This window comes from Calonectris borealis, chromosome 19, assembly GCF_964195595.1.
Source record: "Calonectris borealis chromosome 19, bCalBor7.hap1.2, whole genome shotgun sequence".
Classification (NCBI taxonomy): Eukaryota; Metazoa; Chordata; class Aves; order Procellariiformes; family Procellariidae; genus Calonectris; species Calonectris borealis.
Genome location: NC_134330.1, coordinates 2,184,093 through 2,205,747, shown reverse-complemented (window position 1 = coordinate 2,205,747; position 21,655 = coordinate 2,184,093). Strand labels below are relative to the sequence as shown.

Here is a 21,655-nt window from a genome sequence, read left to right as displayed (position 1 = left end):
TTAGCCACTACATATATTAGAATGGTTACAACATTTGCCAGTTAAAGCTAAACTTCAACAAAATTGGATAAATCAAGCTGGAATGTATTAATTCACTGAATAAAGCCAACTGGATTATGTTTCAGTATTTTCATATCTCATATTTTGCTATCTTGGGAGACGTACGCTAACACACATTTGTTACCAGCACACCTTATAACTGTGCATAACTGAACATCACACGCAAAAGCACTCCAGGAGGGACGCAACACATGCAGGAATAATCCATAAATCAGTCCCTGAGACTTTTTATAAGAAAACTCTCCACTTTCCCTACAAGTTCTCTCTGTATTTTCCATTAATTAAACAGCAATGCAACAGGAATGAGAACAAAGGTAATTTAAGGCTGAGGCTCTCCTATTGTATTAATACTTTCCACACAGGTTGTGACTCTTGTCCCAGGGTCTTGCTGTGCTTTGTAAATATTTACCAGGTCTTGCAACACCCACACAATATGGGTATACACAGCTGGTAGGTGAAGCATAAAGAGGTTAAATACCACACTCAAAATAACACAAAAATCTTAAAGGCAAATTCAGGTTAAAAATGGAGATATAGTTTTCCTAGATCTTTCATCTAGCATTCTGGTAACACTGCTTCTTCAACATTGCATAGAAAGTTTTATAAATAGAGTTGCAAGAGTCACCTTACCAGTACTGAATTCAAGGGGAGAAACAGCTATGGAGTTCAATTAATAATCACGCTTCTGAGCATCAGTGCAGAACTATTTTAAGTTGTTTAATATTTCTAACCAAAGCAAAGAACTTTGTGCTTAAAATGTTACATTCATACATACCTTGAGGGGGGCCTAAACCACCTGCGACAGGAAACATGAAGCTGGAGGAGGAAAAAAGGGTACATGAAAGTCTATAATTTTAGTGCAAATATAAATGAATGAAAAAGCTACCTCAACTTGCACGTCAACACCACCACCCAAAGCCTCCCACCCTCTGGTCAGCGTATTCATCTGCTCCTGCAGGTCTTGCAGAACCCAACCCCACCGCAGGGAAAAGGCCACCGCTTCCAGGGATCCCCCGCAGCACCGGAGACTCCCACCAGCACCGTCAGCGCTGTCACAGCTGCAAAGCTAGGAAGAAATAGATCTTATCCTCCACGGCAGCACTAAAATGGCTTTGACTCATCGACATCACCCACAAGAGAGTTTCGGCACCTATGCAGGTTGGTAACAGGTCAGTTTGCTAGCGTAGGCTAGGCCTTCAAGCACTGCAGAATGAATAAGCATCTCCTGTCGGAAGTATCTGATTCAGCAAGACCACTAACTGCACCAGACAATAGTTCTCAGCTGCTTAGTAACAGTTTTCTGCAGAGAAACAAACCATGAAACCCCACCGCTTCTGCATTCTGCCCCTCTCTGAAACACTAAGTATCACAAAATAATGGAGTTTCTATTTTCTCTGTTACAACTAATTACAAGAAAAATAGTGCCTTGGAAAAAATATCCATTCAAGTATCAAGGGCCAAGTGCACCTGGGGGAAGAACTGTTAAAATTCCAACTGAAATCATAATGGAAACGCCTAGCCCTCGCTTTCAAACAGAAGCACGTGCTGCGCTGCCAAACAGCAAAAAAGGACCTAGTTTAAAAGTCTCATTTGCAAGCAACTCTCAGAAACCCACGTCAGCAGTAATTTACCAAACAAGAACCTCACTCAGTGTCCCAGGCAGCTGTTACATCAAAATACCATGAAAGAGAAACACGCTTATAGATATTCAATATTCCTCAGCATGAGGGTGGATGTAAAAGAAACTGCCTAAGAGTAAAGGAGAAAACGCTATCTCAAATGACTGCAGACGGTTTTTCAAAACCTGCAGGAAGTTCCGAAAGCCAACCTGGTTTATAAATATAAAAGAGCTGTGTAATATGACTACTAGGATAAAATAAGGAATTTAAATTATGCATTTATCCAGGAGCAAATTGCACCTACCCACTATACAGACAGCAGGTTACACGGTCACCAAGACAACCCATATTACTCTTAATTTCATGCTCTAACTCAGAATCTTCTTAATACTGAAGCTTCTTCTTTTACCCTGACCACTGCCTGCTAACTTCTCCTTCCACAACTAACACGCACCGACGCCTTCCACCGGGGCCAGGTCTTATCATCCTCAATCACCACAATTTCTGGTTTCTCTCTTTGAAGCGCTGTGCAGACCCACGCCACCTCCTCTCAAAACAAGTGCCCGGCTTCTCTGGATTGGGTTCGGTTCACACAGTGGCCAAGGTGTATTCAACTGACTGGCGTTCAGTTCGGTCATTTCTAATCCACTTCTTAGCGTACAAATACTAACATCATGAAGACAAACAGCTGACTGAGAATCACAGAGGGACCCATGACGGAACTCCAGTGCTGGTCAGAAAAGCTGTTTTCTCCACTCAGGGGCTGAAGCCCAGTGAATTAACTGGATTTTGCCCGCATTTGGTTTCACCTATGGAAATAGTTGTCAGTACAGAGTGCCTCCTCGGCAATATACCCCCTTAAACGTGTGCAAGTTCAGATGCGTAGGGCTTCTGTCGTAAGCCAGATCTGCAAGTGCAGCAGTTTTAGGCATCATAAAAATACACTATTCTTAGTTTAGTCAGAATGATGAAATACTAAAAGTTATTTCTGAAAAGCTCACAAGTGTGGAAAAGTGTTCGCAGCTTTCCCTTAGTATTGGGGAATCCGGTCAACAAGAATTCTTCCAAATCAGCAAACATAATGTAAACTGAACAAGCATAGCAAGGTACCACTGCTTGTTGGAAGCAAATTAAGGCCACACTATTAAATATTTATCCCTTTCTACAGAGCTCCTGGTTTATTTATAAGTCTCTGTTGGAAAAAAAAAAAAAGCAACCAACAAAAAAACCTGGAGCTAATTAGAGGGCACTGGAGGAAGAGCTAGTTAAAAGTAGCAAAGCAAGCTCCTACAGAACTCTGTACATGCAGCTCGGATTCATCACGGACCTCGCTCCAAGATTTAGCTGTGCAATTGCCAACATCAGCCACACATGCACATACACAAACCCCATCAACTTCTTTATTCAAGCAACAGGAACTTTATTTCTAAACTACTTTTTGGAGATGCAAAAGAAATGCCTACACACATTTAGTTAAAGCAGCTGATTCTCATCGCTGAGAAAGCAAGTTAAGGCACAGTCATTTGTGAGATTAACTGAAGCACTATAGAAAAACATTGAACTTGATAACCATATAGCGATAGAAGCAATGTCAGAAGTAACTTCTGTTTAAAGAAAACATCTTAATTCCAGTTATCTCAAAATAACAACACTGACAGGAGAATTAAGAATAAACAGACAAAACTAGAACAGTCTCTTTTTTGAAAAAAAAAAAACAAAAACAAAAAAAAAAAGATGGGCATGATAAATTAAGCAGCCTGTAAGGATCAATATACTACCTGGGGGCTAAAAGAACATTTATAGCTAGCTGACTGTATGCTCTACAATGACCAAATGCACTTTCTAGACAATGGAAATCTTTATGACCCCAGATGTTTAAAATATATAGATTTGTTGACTACTATTAAGCATGCTATTTTAATGTAGGTTCTTACTCCTTTTTATTTCCGCAATGAATTTAAGTGCATCTGCAGACATTTCTGTTGTTCTCAACAGCAGAAGCACTTTACCACCTAGGTTCATGCAACTAGCCATAATACTTTGGGTAACACAGTAAGAAAGTGTAATACATGTGATAGACTGCACAAAATAAAATAAATATAAGGAAAATGAAGCAATTACCCTCAACAGAACTCTTCAAGTAGTAATATAAATCTGTAAATTCCTATCAGATAACTACTTTAAATATAGAGCTTCAAAAAAACCTAAACAAACCAACCAACAGCTTCAGTCAAAATGCAGGAGTGTGGGGAGAAGCAACTCCGCTTCTGTATTCATACTTCACTATAAAAGCTCCACATAACATTTCCTATCTACAAGTGGATTTTTCAACCCCTTAATTCCCATTCAGTACAACTCTATCAACACAACAGAGACTGTCGTATTATTTTTGAATGGCAGAAATCCACAAAAATTAAAGTGAAACAAGGCAAAGAACCCACACAGACACAGAGAATGGAACTTTTCCTCTAGCTCCAGACTTCATTCCCAAAGAAATCAAAATACCAACAACGGGAAACAATGACTTTTAAATCCTTTTATTTTTCAAAACCTATATTCTGCTGACAACATTTTTGTTACTTTCCTATTAAATTGCTGAGCAGGCAGCCTTGCTCTAAGAGGTTAGACGGTTTATCCAGCCCCTCGCAAGAACTGTTTCAGATTTATATACCTGGAGAAACACAAAGATAGCCTCCCATCCCTTCCACAGCATGCACAGGCAGACATATACGCTTCAGCTTTTCTCTTCCCAAGTATTCCAGGCTCCTGGGATGCCTCTTCCCCAATGCAGAGCAGCGACCCGGCTCAGACAGCTGTCAGGGGCACCCGGACCCGTGCCTTGCGGGTGAAGGTCGCCCCGGTGCAGACCTCCCCTCCTCACGTTTCCAGTAACACTGACAAAACTGTAGGCTTCAGATATCCAAGACAACTCAGTGAATTTATTTGTCAAATGCAAAATTTACCCAGCCTCCCTAGAAGTAGGACAATAGATAAATAGCACGCAAGAGCCTACATTAAAAAAAAAAATTACTAAGTCGTCAAAGGTAGCAAAATACAGCTTCCTAACCTTTCCAAAAACAGAACGACACGTTCACAGATCTCATTTACCGCTACTTCTTTCTCCTGACACCGTTCCTCAGTCCTCCCTCTTCGCTGAAGTGCCCTTTGTGGGACGGAGGGGAAAACTCCCCACAGCAGCAGCAGGCGAGCAGAGGCTCCGTCCCGCAGCGGCCTCAAACCTGCCCGGTGGCGATAAGCAACATTTATCGCTGCCGACACCAGCGGCACCCAAGCAGGGCTGGTGAAATCTCCTTTCCGCCCCAACATCTGAGATTGCGGCTGTGGAGCCTGATGGCAAGTGGGCTACGACTGCCCGAGCCCAGACACTGCTGCCACAGGCCCGGACGAGCCAGGGGATAAGGTGCGCTCCCAAAACGCGAATAAATCCCAGCAAGCTGCGGAGCCACCACGGCTGCGTTCCCCACACCCTGCCTGGGACCCCCACACCCCACCCGGGACCCCGCATACCCCACCTGGGACCCCCACACCCCGCCTGGGTCCCCGCATACCCCACCCGGGACCCCACACACCCCGCCTGGACCCTGACCCCTCTGCCCCCACATCCCAACTGTTCCCCGAGCCCCCACCCCACAAGTCTCCCCCCCACCTCTGCCCCCTCATCGCCCACCAGCTCCCCCATCTCTGCCCCTCCCGTGTCCCCCTCAGCCCCCCATCGCCCCGCAGCCTCTGCCCCCACACCCCCCCATCTCTACCCCATCTGTCCTCCTCCTCCTCTCCACACGTCCCCCCCACCTCCGCCTCCCTCGCCCCTCATCTGCGGCCCCACATCCCCCCTGGCCGCAGCCCTCCAGCCCCGCTCCCCCGCCCCGGCCTTCCGCCGCCGGGCCCCGCCACCACCGACCTGGCAGCCCCCGCTCCGCCGCCGCCCGCCGCCCCGCCGGCGCCCCCCGCGCCGGGTCCCGGCCGCAGCGCCATCTTCCCGCTCCGGCCCCGGCAGCGGCTGTCAGCTGAGCGGCGGCGGCTTCCGGGGCCGGGCCCGGCCGCGGCCCGCCCACGGCCCGGCCCGGCCCCACGGGGAGCGGCCGAGGGGGGAACATGCACCCAGGCGGGCGGGGACGCGCAGCGGGGCGAGGCCGGCCTGGAGCGGGAGCGGGGCCCTGCCTTCTCTTCAAGAACGCTTTTAACGTCGAGGCTGTGTGTTGATAAAGTCAACTTCAGGCACCTAAACAAAGCTCTTTTCCGTGAAAAAGTGCCGCCCTTCTGCCCGAACGTCAAGGGGAGGTGGGGCACACACAGGCCATGGCTGACCTGAAAGCCAGCCGCAGCTCTCCCCCCAGCTGCTGCTCAACACGGCCCTGCCGAGTATGACTGCGTTACACGGTGCCAGCCAAAAACCTCCGAAGTGCTGTAAAAGAAGCGCTCCCGATGAGGTGCGGTATGGTTTACTAGATAGTCACACAGTTGTGCAGAAGCAGCTCCTCTCTCTCTGTAAGGCCAGCCGAAGCTTGCTAAAATAGATGACAAAGTGTGGAAGTGCTGGAGTTGTCCTTTACCCTCGGGCAGAGAGGGTGTTCAGTGTGACAGCTTTCCAGCACTTCACAGGGGAGTAAATCCTGAGCAACGTCTCGCTAAGCTACTGATCAGTGTCAGAAATCACACTAAAATCAAACCCAGACTTAGAGAAAGAGCTAAACGAAATTCAACCTCTCATTTTAAAACTAAGTCCCTCAGAAAGAGAACTGTAGCATCTTCTAGCACCCTGCTATACAAGACAAAGATGCTCATGATCGAAAACTGTTTTCTTTCCTGCTACCACTACTGGAATAAGCACATCTATTCTACGTATTAGCAGGGCCTTTGAAGGTGAATATTGGTTATTTCTCACTCAAATTGTTAAACATATTCCACATCATATCTGTCATCAATATCTTGCAGCAGGCAACTTGGTATTTATCAGAATATATGACTGCATTTTTATTAAAATATACAGGGAAATTTGCCCACAGATGTCAAAATGAAGACATTAGTTCCTATATAACCCAAATATAAGATGCAATTCTGCAAACAAAGCAAAAACAACTCAGCTTCGGTCTGGCTCAGGAATAAGCAAAACAGGATGCAGAAAGTCTTCATCAATTTCTCACAAAGCTTCACAGTTGTCACTTGGGCAGAGCAATTAACAGTGCTCTGCTGTAAACGAGTCACACAGACCTGGGATCCATTTCCAAATTGGATTAAGTATGACAAAGCAGGAAGACAATCCTGCACAAGAACACATGCTTAAAGGAGGATTATAGTTGCAAAGGAGAAGCCATTCCTGCATTACTGGAATTCTGACACAGCAGTGGACGGGGAACACAGATAGCAGATGAGGAGCTGGAAAACGGGAGGAGCCTGGCCTTTTTGTGTAATAGGTATGGAATAATGCCTGCAGACTTGTTCCGTCAAGGCTGTATAGACAGACAGCTACCTGTATTAGAATCTTTTATGACCTTGTTTATTCTGTTCTGAGACTTAAATATGAAACAGTATAGAGCTTACAGACACATAAGTATTAGTTATTCCAAAATTATTTTATAGAAGCAAAAAAAGTAGGAGGAGCAATGCTTTACTTTTTACAATAGAAGTGGGTTTGGTTTGGTCTGTTTTTAAAGTGTCCAGGGAAGTCTCTGACAGCTGCATTTATCAAGCCTAACAGAAAGCTTTGTGTTTTCTGCCACTGAATCTTCTGGAAGTCTGACAAACATATTAGGGATGATCTGAACACAGAACTGACAGTATTTCCAAGGAGCAATACAAAACTGTGTGATAGTAACACAAACAGATGCTATTTTTGAACTATTGTTCAGAAACACAAGGCATTTACTGCAAGAGCACACTTCAGCTTCTATAAGAAGCATTCAGGAATCCTCTACTGGTATTTCAGTAGAGACTTTTCCTGCATGTGAACATCCATCCTCACCCAGAAGGAAACATAAGAAGTAGTTTTCTCCCTTCCCCTTTGCCGCTATCTTCATTCTTCTGTTCTTCAGTATGGGCCCCAGCTCACGAGTAGTCTGTTGCTATTCAGCTTTTTGAAACAGTCTGTAATTTACTGCCATTTTTATCTTCTTTAACTTTCTTTTTTTCCTTAACATTTTCCTTTGCAGTTTTCCTACAAGAAACACAGTGGAGACCAAGACACCTGAACATTATATATAGAAAAAGATGAAGCATATAGCAGTGACACAGACATTAGTCTTTTTACATCACGTTAGTACAGCTGAACATAAATCCTTTGGTAGCAACACTCCAAAGCGTGGGTAATGGTGTTCTTTATGACCACTTCTACTACCAAACTGCTACGTGCCAATCTTCTATGAGCTCCGGTCATTACAACTTAAGATTTGCTTCTTGTATTAATACTCCATGCGTTAAAATCAAAGCCATCCCTTCGCCAGCAGAGAAGCAGGCAGTTCTGTCAAATGATAGCTAGTTTGAAGTCTGCCTTTAAGGCCAATGGTTTAAACTCAGCTTGCTATCACCTGATACATGGCACCACGTAAGGCAAACTGACGGCATAAAACCAATTTCCAGTGAAGAGATATTGACACTAAAACTTCACCATCACTAAAATCATTACGACTGAGTGGTCCATCCAAATAAGCTACTGGTTATTTTGGAGGAAGCTTGCTGGGCCTTTTCTGGATAAACAGCATCTCTTACCTCCTCTTGAGAAAAAAGTACTTACGTTTTTCTTTTGGCTTTTTTTAAGAAGCACTGAGGGGTGGTACAAATGGACTCTCTTGTTAATGGTTTCTTAATTAATTTCTTCTTTTGTTTGCTGAGAACAACATTTAGTGAAGAAGGATTAAATTACTTTAAAGGGCAAAAATTAATATCCAAAGTAAATAAAACAGATAATGAAAACCTTTACTGGTTGTTAGGGATTTATGGGTCTGAATATATTTTCAGTGTTGTTTATTCCAAGACTAGTTCAGCCACTAGTTATCTCCAAGATATTCAAACAAACTTTATTTTAAATATGTAAGACAAATATATATATATATAAAAAAAGATTTCTAGTTTTAGAAACTATCAGAAGTTATGAAAAAGTGTGAAAAAAAGCACTAATTAAAAAAATACATATCTATATACGTACACCCCTACACCAATTTTTCTAAAGGTAACTCAAAAGAGTAAAGGACTTACTTTCATGTATCAGAAGCCCAATTCATGAGTATGGGCCTAGGAAGTCTAAAGCAGATTTCAGGGAACTCACAGAAAAATAGTTAACTCCAGGAAAACCTGGAGTAAGTCAAGAATTCTTTTTGTTTCCATTTTTGTGCAGGTAAAAAACTGCCAGGACCGCCCTGTCTAAAATTCCTTTTGCAGCTGAACTGCAACTATATTGCAAACAACTAGATCTTTTGTAACGCTTGTAACCACTCATGCAGGCTTTTAAAACAGGAAACAAACTGGTAAAGTATTCAAATGAACATACCTTTGCAGTTTGGGGAAGTGTTTTATGTAGTCTGGCACAGGACAGCCAGCTCGCTGAATAACATTGGCTATACTGGAAAGGAGAGGAGGGAAGACATTAATTCCGGCAGCGAGTGCTTGGACAACAGATAAGCTTCTTCTGTGGAAAACAGCAATCCCTAACAACTGTCTGTTTTGTTACTGTATTTTTGTTTTGTTGTGGTTTTTTTAAAGCAAGAAATAAAGACACAAAAGCAAGTTTGAAGTAAGGTGAGGAAGAAGCAAAAAGATACAAAAGGCTTAAATGAAACTAATGAGTCCATTTGGATAGTTTAAACAAATTTAAACTCTAGGCGAGTACAGTCTTCAAGGAGATGAAGAAAAAGCAATAGGCCAAAACAGAGAATCGTACCAAGTAATTTTGGACACAAGCAAGTTAAAGAGCTGGATTAAAAAACCTAAAGCACAGCATGAGGTAGTCATACTTTCTACATGGCAAATGATTCAGGAAAACCAGAACAAGAGCAAAGTTAGTTGTAAAGACTGTGGAACCTGCCCTTTAGCAAGGTTCAAGTCAGAAGAACTGAGTTGCACTGAAAGGTGCTACCAAGTAAGCCATCATGTTGTCATTATTGGCAACATGATTGAAAGAAGTGAAAGAATACAAGTTTCTCTCTTGCTGCATTAGTGAAAGGCTTCAAAAAGAAACCTTGAAATGTTGAAATGTTCTCAGTCTTCCCATACTGTGGTACCACCTTGCAGTTCCACCATGTTGATACAGAGTTTTCTCCCTCTATTTGCAAGAGCTTTTTACAGCAGTGAGGGGTTTCCAGAGCTTGGCAATACTGTGCTTACGAGGCGTGTGGTACCAGACGCAACCATATGGTTCAGCAGTATGCTGTACAAAACACAAAAAACATTTCTGCTATATCATGTTTCCAATTTACCTCCGTAATAAAGGCTTATCATCTTCTGTAAAGAAAGTGACTGCTTTTCCTGTGTGCCCTGCTCTTCCAGTACGACCTGTCAAACACAAATTTTGCAGAGAGTAGAGATTTTACTTTAAATATCTCCCTTAATTCTATTTCTCTTCCCAGCCCCAGCCTCCTGATGCGTGTTAGTATACTAAGAATACTACCAAGCAGCCGATCCCCAAAGATTGTTTCTATTTAATGAAAAGCACAGGTATGTCTGAAGCGTTTAAGTATTTAAGGTTCATAGAAGACTGATAAAAAACTAACACAGTTTTACTGAAAGTTGAGCCCAGATATAAACCGGCTCAAGTGATGTAGAAGCTAGTGCTGCAGCAACAGAGGAGGCTTGGTTTCAGGATTTTTGCTCATGCACAAAAGCGTCTACATTAAAGATCTAGGAAATGAGAAAAAGGACATAATTTGTGAGCACTCACTCACCTATCCTGTGGATGTATTCCACCGCACTCGTTGGCAAATCATAATTAATGACCATATTCACTCCTTTAAAGTCAATCCCTCGCGCTAGTAAGGCTGAGCAGATGAGCACCCAGATCTTCCCAGCTCTGAAACTGCGTACTACATTATCTCTCTAGGAAAAGAAGGGAAAGGTACTTGGCAACAGCCTAATTAGCAATTTGAGAAAGGAGGTGAACTTGTTTCCTGAAAGTTGTCATGATGTTAATAAATAAAACTAAACCTCTAAATGGAAACCTGCAGTAACTTACTGTCAAACTTACCTGAAATTACATTTCAACACTCTTGCTTTTACCTTTCTTTCTAAAGGGTTTCTTGAAAAGAAATTATATCCTCCTACCTGTTGCTGAGTTTTATCTGCATGGATGACATCCACGTTGATGCCTTCGTAAATAAGTTCATGGAAAAGCTCTTTAGCCCTCTCAATAGACTGTACAAAAACAAGGACCGGAGGAGCAAAACCCTGCAAAAGAATAAGCTTGTCTAAGGTTCAAGTCCTTTTCCTACCATTATGGGTTACAGACACTGAGCTACTAAGGAGACTGAACCAGGCCCAGTATTTTACATCTCAGAGGATTATTTATCTTTGGGAGTCAGAACTAAGCAAGTTCAGCTCCAGTGCCTTTGACGGAATGGTTCCCAACTTAAGCATCAGGCTGCATTTTAATCCACAGAAATGAACAGATTTTTTTTTTTTCACTCAATGTGAAGAACCCACTCACACTGCAAAGTAAAATTAAACAGATGCTAATACAAACTGCTCCTAAGCAAGACTCAAGTATACAACCAGGAATGGGGAACCCTCTCAGTTTTCATAGATAGGGTACTTACTCTTCCTTTTGTACAGCAGATTTGGACAACGGTTTAACATGTGTCACAGAGAAGTTTTTGACCTAGGAAATTATAAGTCTCTGACAGAACACACAGCTCAGTTCAGCAGTAAGCAGAACATACTCGATCTCTCCAAAATACCTTTTTAACAAGCTCTCTCATTGCCGTTAGTTTTCCTGTCTCAGATCCAACAAACAATAGCTCTTGTTCTACTGTCTCTGCTGCAGAGTTTCTGAAACCATAAATGCAACAGAAGTGTGCTACCATTAGAGTTTATTTATATATTTATAAACACTAAAACCCGATAAAAATATTACCTGGTGAATGAGAAATATCGCACGACAAACTTATTTCACCAGTACACACTTCTAAGATTAATGTTTATTTGATAATAAAGTAATGGGTAAAAGAAAACAACACTTTCCCCACTATGTGAGAAAGATCTGTACGCCTACACAATTTTTTCTGGAGACAAACAACCTGCAGTACTAAGACTAACAGAGACACACAACCAAGCAGACTGATGATGCCAAGAAAGCAAGAATTTACCCAGGAAAGGAAAAAACCACCAGAGAGTCAGAGTACAACTGCGCACCTACCTTGCTCCAACAGACACCAGAACAACACTGTCGAGGTTGAGTTTACACCACTCCTCTACATCATGTGCAAAGGTTGCGCTGAACAAGGCTCTTCTCGCCATGTGAGACGTGCATGCCAGGAAGATGGAGGCCAGTTGGTCTCGGAACCCCGACTTCCCGTCTTCAAACAGTTTGTCTGACTCATCCACCACCAGCCACTCCACACTAGGAACAGAGAGGTTTTCTTTTCAGTAAGAGTCACTTGTGGAGAAGGGAGAAGTTCTAACAGACCATCACAGATGCAAGGACGATGCATGCATCTGCTTTTCAGTGGCAAAGCTAGCAGCAAAGCCAGATTTGATAAAGAATCTCGGTACCTGGTCAAGTCTATTGCTGGAGGATCTTGTTTCAGCAAATAAATGAGTCTGTTTGGAGTAGTAACTAGTATATCTATAGGGGGGGAAAAAGCAAAATATTTAAAAAGACACAAAATAAACCAGACTAACAGAGCCCTGAGAAACACAAGTTCCAATCCAATTTGCCAGAGGTACAATTCAACAGGGTCCACTGTCAGGCTCACTTCCTATTTCTTCCACGCCAGCTACTTTTTTAGTGTTGAGCAATAGATTGCACATCTTGAGTGGTATTAACCGATCTCTTTAAAACCACACAGGCCAGAAGAGAAAAGTCAGTGACATTTTTTAAATTTTCAGAAGCACTTCAAGTAGTTAAAACAACTACCAAATTTCTTAGAAGACTGGGGCCCAAACTTCTTTGCTGCTTCAGCTGCCTTGTGGATCATATGTATTCTGAAGCCTGTCCCCTCAGCCAACTTCACCAACTCCCGATGTGTCTGAAAACAGAGATTAAATTTTCAAACCAACCTGATTAGCTTTTCTGACCAGAAAAACTGCAGGCAATCCCTAAGTTACAGTTTCAAACATCACCCTGACTTCAGTGTTAAGAGAAAGCTGTCTAGTCTTCTTAGCAAAATAAAATGCAGCTTTCTAACTCATATTATTCACCTGAAAGTTCTCACAGCTCTGACCACCATATTTTTACTTTAACGATGTAGCTCCCATAAGCCCCCTCTCCTATTTGAATAAAAATGGAATTCTACCAAAGTTGTAATTTTTATTTCAGTTTAATAACAAAGCTTCAATATAAAGTTATTCATTGGAATTCTGTGTTTGGGACAAACAGATAAATCTCTTGTAGCAATCTCAAATATGAAGGTAGGTATTAAGAGCACCTAAGCATTGGGCAGTTTTAAAATATGATCAAAGAATCTTGAGCCTTTAATCTAATCATCTAGCTTAGACTGAGATGCTAGATACACAGCTATTTCATGGAAGACAAGACGTTTAAATTACCTTTTTCTGATATCTGAGGGTAATGAAGAAAAAAATTTATTAAGCTGCTCTTTTACTGATTCAGAGTGAAAACTCTGAAGTACATCTATATGACAACAACCCCTTTCCCCTCAACACACACCTGGCTAGCAAGTTCTCGGGTAGGTGATATGATCAGCGCTCTGAATCCTTTGTTCCTAGGTTGTTTCAGATGTGTCAAGAGAGGAATACAAAATGCCAGGGTTTTTCCAGACCCAGTAGGAGCTGAAGCCAGAAGTTCCCGACCCTGTAAGAAAAACAAGAAGGGTGTTATACTTTACCAGAAAAAAAGAGAACACCCCCCCCCCACCAAAATCACATTCACATAAATATTATTACCGCAGACTAACCCAAAATACGTTAGTAAAAGCACAGATCAAGAATATCGTAATGGTTTGAACTCCGATGCAGTTGATATATCTCTAAGCTGTGCAACTAACCACTGCCGTGACCCTAAAGAGAGGCCGCTCTCCAAATTTTGCCATACTCCCTGTAATAAAATGCAGTACCAGAAAACTTACATGAAGCATGACAGGAATAGCCTGCATCTGGATTGGTGTTGGGACCCGGAAGCCGGCAGCTTGAATATTCTCCATGATTTTAGGGTGGATTTTGTATTCCTTTTGAAGTTGATCAAACGTGGCAATTGGGTCAGGAAGATCTGTTCCTTGAACATTAATCTTGTGTTGATTTCTGAAGCGGTTTATCTAAAAGGCAAAAGACAAACTTTCTTTCTTTGATAGCATAAAACTAAGTATCTGTGGATTCATCTTCTGGTTATTTTCCCCATACTCAGTCACCCTCCTCCCAAGAAAAATTACCATAAATGAACCTCAATTTTCACATGAAACACCCACAAAACTCAAGTAATCTGTTGCTACATTAGAATTCTGTGGTCCCACCTTTTCTCTTCTCAAGCGTTCAAGTTTTTCTGCAGTAGGTTTTTTGTCTTTTGTATCTTCAAATTTTGCTTCTAGAGAGGACATCCACTTTATTCCATTACTTTCTGACAACTCTGGCATCAATGCTGCCCCTGCAAGTTTCAAAAAAAATTGAGATTTCCATTAGTAAAATCCAATCAAAAATTATTTGGTAAGAAAGGTCACCTCAAAACCTTTTTTGTCTCATTCTCACTAAAGTTAATGAAGGCTCCAGATGGATAGCAACCACATCCTCATGCCTTAACACTGAATCTTGACCCAATTATTTTATCAGCTCTGACACAGGCCTGCCAAAGAACCCAGAAGCCTCTTTTTTTCTGGTAAAATGACCTACAGTACCTGCAGATTTAAAGTAAACTGAAACAAGCAAGAAGCACGAACTACATCAGAGTATTCTGTCCGGGACACATGTACACATATATAAATACCTCGTGTCTTTTTCTTTTTTCTTTTCCCTTCACTGCTTTCTGCAGTCCTTCTTCTCTTTCCTGCCATCTCTCCGTCGTTATTCCCATCCTCCTTCTGCTGGTCTCCACCCTTTACCTCCTCTCCAGCCCCTGCGAGCGCCCAGCCTCCCTCGCCAGAGCCCAGAGGGGCTCCCTCCTTGCGCCCGAAGAAGTCGAGGCTCTCCAGCGAGCCGCTGCCGCCGCTCCCCTTTACCACCTGGGGGAGAGAGAAGGGAAAAAGGATGAGAGGCCCTGCCCAGATCCCAGCTGCCGCAGGTAGGCATGGGGGCCCGCCGCGCGGAAGAGACGGGGCCTGGGAACCCGCGTCGCGGAGGGAACGGGACCCAGACCCGTCCCAGCCTCCCCCCGGTGGCGCCGCACCCCGAATCGCCTCGCATCTTGCCCGAAGCGCCGCACGTCAAAGCGGGCACCGGCACCCAACCGCCGAAACAACTCTTGCACCTCCATGCCACCGCACACCCAACACCCCCCGCGGCGCCCCCGGAAGTAGCGAGCACTTCCGGGACCGCGGAGGCGGGGCCGAGCACGTGCCTGGCTAGGTATCCTAGCAACCACCCCGAGGAGTGTCATGGCGCCGCGCCGCCATGGCAACCGCAAGGTTAGGCTCCGCCGGGCCGCGCTCCGCTGTAGGCCGCACCAGGGCGAGACACGGGGAGACGTCCCCACAGCCCGAGGGCGGAAAGCAGCGACCCCTTCTCCGCGGCAGAGGCCGGCCCGAGCCCCGGGGGCTCCGGGCCAGCAGTGTGGCTGTGGGTCCCTCCCGTCCAGACCCTTCCAGACGCCCCAGAGCTGCAGTAACGGGGTCTGGAAGAGTTTGGACGGGAGGGACCCACAGCAGGGTGGTGTTTGTCGATGCTCTGTTTTCTTTTTTTAAAAATTTTTAATCATTTAACTGAGGTCTAAATGAATCAGAAATATCAAATCCGGCATATGAGCCATAAAACTGTTCTACATCTTTATAGGCCGATCGCAGCGTTTTGTCCTTTTGTGTATTCCTGATGGCAAGTTAATTGTGCTGACTGCTTCAGCTATTTTTAAGGAACGGCTCAGCTGAATAAAAGGACAAAAGCTTTTGTGGGAAGTTTTTGTTCGCACATGTCTGTGCTTTGGTGATTTACAGTATCATTAGCTGGTCTCAAAGGACTGACCTCTCCTGTCCATCACAGCGCCAGCAAGTAGAGATTATCAGCTCCGCTGGGCACAACCACTCTGCCTCTTAGAGATGTAAACTTAGGTCCTAGAGATTTCTGAGGAGACAAAATGCTGGGTTATTAGCACTTTTCATTGCCTGGATCATCCTTGTTTTATATTCTCTTCGTGGATCAATGGGGAAGTTCCTTTGTGATCTGCAACAAGCGGCTCTGCCTTTCCCTGTGAAAGTGGAGGAATGTTCTCTCTTGGTTTGATTCAAGCCTATTTTGTTAAAAAATACTTAGGGCTCAATCCTGCACTACCCTCCTGATTTTAAGACCCATGTCAACAGAGCATTCCAGTGTGTGTTTGACGTGAAGCCAGTTAGCAGACCCAGTGACACCTAAATTAAAGTCAGGAATGTGTTCGGTTAATTTGTTTAGTCCTTGATTTCCACTGATACAATCCGGCCTCACAACTGTGCTTGAGGAAAGAAATGCTAGAGGCAATGGCAGGAGCAACCGAGCAAGTGGCTCAGCTGCTCAGGACAATCAAGAAAGTTTGCATAGATTAAGATCAGAATTTATTTAATTCATGTATTTATTCATTATGATAAACTGTGAGACCCAATAGTACAGGTAAGTCTCCTAATACTCTGTATCAGATCAAACAATACAGATATTTTTCCTGGTGTTCCCGAAGTAAAACAAACAGAAATCCAATTAAGCAACAACAGCATTACAGAAACTATTTTATGTAATAAAAGTCTCAAGGGCTAAACTTTTACATTTCCGAGGTCTAGGAGCCCCAAGAGATACTGCCGATGGCTGTTCCTCCTGTAACGTTCACTACTTTAATTACAAACTTTGAGATGAAAAATTGCATAAACGCGATCCTCCCCGCAGCCCCTATCTGCCTGATTTATAGCGCTTTTTCTTTGCCAACCTTTTGACTTCCCAGCAGACGGGTGGAAGCAGCCGCATGGAGACCTGGGTGGGTGCAGAGCACCACGACGCTGACGATTCTCTTGTTTGTGTCCCCAAGCCGAGCCATTGCCAATGGTGTATTTACAGCGAATAAAGCCAGTGCGGGGAGAGACTCGACGCCGTGTCCTTCGGGCCATTCCCAGGCTGAGGCTCTTACTTTTCCGCTGGCAAAAGTGACTAATGGTTGCTGTGAGATGATGGGGAAGAATGTGGAGGTATTTGTGTAACAAAGAACTATAAATCATCTCCAATATCCATCACTCCCCAAGAGATGCTGTCAGCAGATTCAAGAGTGAGGAAACGGGAAATATTGTCTTCATCAGTCGACTGGGAAATCCCTTTGTGGTCGGAGTAAGGAGCTCTGCTCCCGAGGCGGCAGCGCCGGGTGCCAGGCGGGCAGAAAGCCGTGTGCCAGGAGCGAGGGACCCTCCGGCAGGAGCAGCCCCCAGCAACGCGCTCCCATCTTCCAGCACATGCGGCCCCAGGGGCCGAGCTGCCTCACATCGAGGTCGATCTGCCCTGGAGTGGTCGGAGGGGCCAGCGCCGGGACTCGGGCTGCGAGGATTCGTGTCGTGTGTCGGGGGTGAAAGGGAGAAGTCGGTGAAGTACAAAAATGGAGCAACTTAAGTTAATGCAAAGCAAAAGTGCTCTTGTCACGGCGTCAGGTTTAGCTTTGCTTCCCCGGTGCTGCTCTATCAATTACTCGACGCTAATTGCTAAGTCAGCGCTGACACCAGATGACCAGCGAGGCCTTTGCAGGGTGTGCGTGGTGCGGGAGCACAGGCCATTCAGCTCAGCCCAGCCACGGACGCGATGATTAATGCCCCAACAGCCTGATATCACCTGGGCAATCCTGTTTTATTAGCAGTGCTTGCCAGGCTGGATCTCAATTCCACAAAAGTCAGCTCAAAACTGCACCTGACCTCCAAAACTGATCCTGTATCTGGATCGACTGGAGCTGATTTCACTCTTTTTCTGTGTTGCTCCTGCTTTGCTGAGCAAGGTGACCTAAAGCCTCCCTCTCAGGTGCACGCAGCAGAAACACCACAAGGCAAAGGATGACTTGCTTTGTTCCCTATAATTGATCCAAACCAGTGAAGAGAGAGCAAAGTGCCTCCTGCCAGGGAGTTCTCGCTCCATCTGCACTGCAGCAAACAGCTGGCTGCGCCAGCCCAGGGGGGCATCAACAGCCCCCCAGCCACAGCCACACTCAGGCGGGGTGAACGTAGTATTTATTGGACCAGCTCGTGGTCTTTATATTAACCCCCCTGCACCTGCTTGTACGTGCCGGGGAGCATGGCGCTTCCGACACGCCGGGGCTGGCGTAAAATTATAGCAGAGGAGGGTAAGCGCTAGCCTTGTTCTGCCTGGAGCTGCTGGCAGGACGCCCGCGGACCGGACTGGGACGTGGGGGAGAGCCCGGGCTGTATGGTTTTCCCCTTTCATTTGTTATTCTTGCAGACAGTCCCTGGGATCGCAGCAGGCACAGGCAGGTGGTTAATAGCAGGGTACACTCCCGACCCCGAAGCACCCCCCATCCCGCAGGGGTGCGCAGGGGACCTCTGCGGCGGTGTAGAAGCAGCCCAGGTGAGCTGTGTTGGTCAGATCTTCGGGCCATGCCCCACACGTAAGACTGGAATAAAAATCCATAAGGTTTCAGAGCAAATCTGGTGAGTGAGTTTATTTCATCACAGGCACAGTCAGGTCAGGGATGCTTACCTGTTGCCGTGGGCTCCCCTCCTGAAGAAAGCCAGCGAAGGCCACTATCTTTTTTGTGTGTGTGTGTGCATTTGTTTAGCAGGTGTAAGCCAGGAATTACAGGACAAGCGCTTGTCAGTGGAACTTTTGCATATCTGCTCCCCACGTCCCACTACCCTACTACATTATCATCACTAATATGCACATAACAGTCAATTAGCCTAGCTGAGTGCACTCATGACCTCTGATCCCTGCTGTGTCCCCCAATCCATTAACAGGCCCTCATCCTTTAGCTCTCAGTATGAATTGATGTAGCATCCATTCTCTTTCGGCAAAGAAACATGCTTCCTCATTCATCTGTCCATTTCCACTTTCTGTTCCTTTGTGCTCCCCTTCTGTTCCCTGTGTTGCTAACCTGGTCACAACTTCTTGACCCCACGTCCTTGTCCCTCCCAAGGGTGTCGTAATCCTAACCACTACCAAAAAACTTTTACTTTTTTTTCCTTTACCCACATCTTATTTAGCAAAAATGGTTTCCAGCAGCGTGGGAGCTTTGATCCCTTATTCAAGAAATCCTTGCAATGTTTTTTTAAAGACTTTCTTTCTAAGGCAAATGAATTCTTCATAGAGGGGGAAATGGTGTGCTGGTTGGTCACTGTTCATCTGAGGAAGACAAATGATCTCTTTTATTACTTGAAAAGCATGACAGTTGAGTGTGTAGATTTGTGATTTATCTGTAATTAAGAATCCATTTGAGCAGCATATTAATTACAGAGAGGAGAATTAATTTTGCTGAATATAAAAGTAAAAGCAAAGTTCCTTGAATTAGAAGATAACATAAAATGTCTGAGGTTCAGGTTTTGTGTGGCTCTGTATTACACATATACTGGGATGGGACAACTCTTTAGCGCACATTTGAGTTTTTTAAGTTTTATCCCTGGGTCAGAGAAATAAAGTCCAGGGGGTCAGAGACCTCTCCCCCCGATGCTGGTGGCTCCCACAGCACTCCCGTTGCTCGCTCCGCTGAGCCCCTCGTGGCAGCACGTACCGCTCCTTTGCCCCGGTGCTGCTGCAGGACCTGTCGGCCTTCCACCACCCGCAGCAGGGATAAATTACCCTTCAGGATTAAACGAAGGCGCACCCTGCAAGCGCCAAGGGGAGCTGGGCCCCCTGTGCCGCTGAGCGGCCGAGCCCTGGGGCCTCCATGGGGTTCTGCCTCCGGGAACATCGGCTCTGAGCTTTTATTTAGGTGCTTACCTATCTGCCCTGAGGAGTAGCTAGCCCAGCTCTCCGGCCCGTGTAACGCAGTCCGTGGCTCAGCCTGTTCACACCAGATGTTTAACCTGACCACAGGCAGTGAAACCAGACTCCTACAAAGCGTCCGTCCCTTGTCCCCGGAGGACCCAGGGCGGTGTCTTACCCGTCTCCTCTGTGCGGGACATCTCGTAGCGCTCGCAGTGAGAAGGCAAGCGAGCGTCTGCCCGCAAAGGACCTGTGCAGAGCAAACAGAGCGGAGCAGCTCACCGGGTTTGCTGGCTGGACTCCGCTGCGGTGGGTGCGCGGGGCTGCAGGGATGGACCTGCTGGTGCTTGCAGCTGGGGTGGCAGCCCTGGCTGCTCCACCATGGGATGTGGAGCGTTGCATGCATTGGCCTGTCATGGGAGGAGGACAGTGGGACGTCAAGGCTCCCTGAGATCTTTGCATACCGGTGAGCCCCCAGATTTGCAGGTCCCTCGGCTGTTAGGGGGGAGACCGATGCGGGGCAGTGCAGCAGCAGGGGTGGAGGTCAGCACCCGGAGCTGCAGGCGCAATTGGAGATGCCCTGGAGCAGGCAGAGAGTGAGGTTTTCTCTGGCCGCTGAGCGCATGCAGCAGTGCGTCGGTTTAGGACAGTAGACTGTTACGGTGCTGTTCTCTGCTGCTGCTGGTGGTCTTTATGACTCACATCTCTTTCCCCCATCAAACCTTTTCACAGACTTGTGAAGACCTCCTGCAAATGCATCATGGAAACCCCATGTCAGCAGGAGATGGGATCAATGCATGCTGCCCGAAGCTGCCACCCGCCTGGCGCAGGGACTCCTCTGGCTCCATATACCTGCTCCCGTGGCCAGACCGCAGCGCAGCTGAGAGCTGGCAATGTCTGCAAACAGCCCGGCCTCCCAAAGCAAGCACTTTCTGCATTCCTCTCTGTGTACTCCTGAAACTCCGCCACCAGCCCAACCAAATCCGCTCAAAGGCTTCAAAGGGCAGAGCATGTTTGCTGTCCGCAGGGGACTGACAATGCTTTCCCTTCTGACCCGTCGCGCAGGAAGGCAGCGCTGGGACCGCTGGGCAATGGCGCGTGGGGTGCAGGCTGCAGCGGTGGGGAGCACAGCCCCAGCAGAGCCACGGCTCTGCACAGCCCCACACCGCTGCTGCTGGTTTTCCTGCCGAAATTTCCAGCAGATCCGGCCATCTGGCTGGACTGGCAGAACAAGTCTGGAAAGACCGCACGTTTGGAGCCGGATGCTGTTGTGCAACTGTGCGTTACGTTTACATGCGCACCAAATGACATTTTCAAAGTTGCTGAAATAGCTCCTCGGTATTTTGGTATCCCTGGAGAGGCCATTGCCTTCACGGCCAGCAGGACATTTGCTCCTCCACGGGGATGACCTGGGACTTCCTTAGCAATCCGCATGCTCGGTGCCAGCCGACGTGAGCTGGACTGGCTGCAGCAGGGCCAGAGCCCGGCCAGCACTGGAGCACTGGGGGTGGTGGCTGAGCCCCGGCACTGCTCCGGCAGCGAGGGCTGCACCACCACCGGGCTGCTGTCACGCGTCTGGGGACGGGGAACCCCGCACCGGGGTGCCTCAGCCCTCCGGCCAGCAGCTGGCATGCAGGGTTTGGCCCTGGACGGGGTTTCCCTGGCTCCGTTCCTCCCCACAATTACGGAGGTGATAAGCTCCAAGGAGCCCTGCTCCCTGGGGATGGCCGCAGCCCCACGCCGAGGGCTCGTGCTCGCGGTCTGATAAAGCTCTGGGGCTG

The 21,655-nt window shown here is 46.1% G+C and overlaps 2 protein-coding genes across 9 annotated transcripts in view; both read right to left on the bottom strand.

The window, feature by feature from the left end:
• Positions 1-5,689, bottom strand: part of SYNRG (synergin gamma) — a 44,300-nt gene extending 38,611 nt beyond the window's left edge. For all 6 annotated transcript variants that reach the window (XM_075168358.1, XM_075168359.1, XM_075168361.1 and 3 more), the window contains exons 1-2: positions 5,602-5,689; positions 836-876 (exon numbers count right to left, since the gene is read on the bottom strand). In XM_075168358.1, coding sequence (XP_075024459.1) covers positions 836-876; positions 5,602-5,675 — 115 coding nt within the window. In that variant the 5' untranslated portion in view covers positions 5,676-5,689. The remainder of the gene's footprint in view (positions 1-835; positions 877-5,601) is intronic.
• Positions 5,690-7,173: 1,484 nt separating this feature from the next.
• On the bottom strand, positions 7,174-15,326 carry DDX52 (DExD-box helicase 52). 3 transcript variants are annotated; one of them, XM_075168355.1, is made up of 15 exons: positions 15,178-15,326; positions 14,779-15,013; positions 14,312-14,442; positions 13,931-14,116; positions 13,513-13,656; positions 12,760-12,871; positions 12,396-12,468; positions 12,040-12,243; positions 11,582-11,672; positions 10,950-11,072; positions 10,574-10,724; positions 10,109-10,184; positions 9,184-9,255; positions 8,431-8,523; positions 7,174-7,854 (listed from the first exon to the last, which is right to left on the bottom strand). In XM_075168355.1, exons 1-15 carry the CDS (start codon positions 15,262-15,264, stop codon positions 7,767-7,769), a joined length of 1,866 nt encoding a protein of 621 aa, XP_075024456.1. In that variant the 5' UTR covers positions 15,265-15,326; the 3' UTR covers positions 7,174-7,766. The 3 variants fall into 3 exon arrangements, with proteins under 3 accessions (XP_075024456.1, XP_075024455.1, XP_075024458.1); XM_075168354.1 differs by having other exon boundaries at positions 7,693-7,884; XM_075168357.1 differs by lacking the exons at positions 7,174-7,854; positions 8,431-8,523; positions 9,184-9,255; positions 10,109-10,184 and adding an exon at positions 9,871-10,059.
• Between the last annotated feature and the right edge of the window lie 6,329 nt (positions 15,327-21,655).

Bases quoted from the DNA above. Each gene is read 5' to 3' on its own strand.
- DDX52 (XM_075168354.1), bottom strand. From the start codon at position 15,264: ATGGAGGTGCAAGAGTTGTTTCGGCGGTTGGGTGCCGGTGCCCGCTTT. The intron at 14,443-14,778 runs GTATTTATATAT...TGAAACTTGCAG, and splicing joins AAAAAAGAAAAAGACACGAG to GGGCAGCATTGATGCCAGAG. The intron at 10,725-10,949 runs GTAGGAGGATAT...TTCTTTTCCTAG, and splicing joins CAGATAAAACTCAGCAACAG to AGAGATAATGTAGTACGCAG.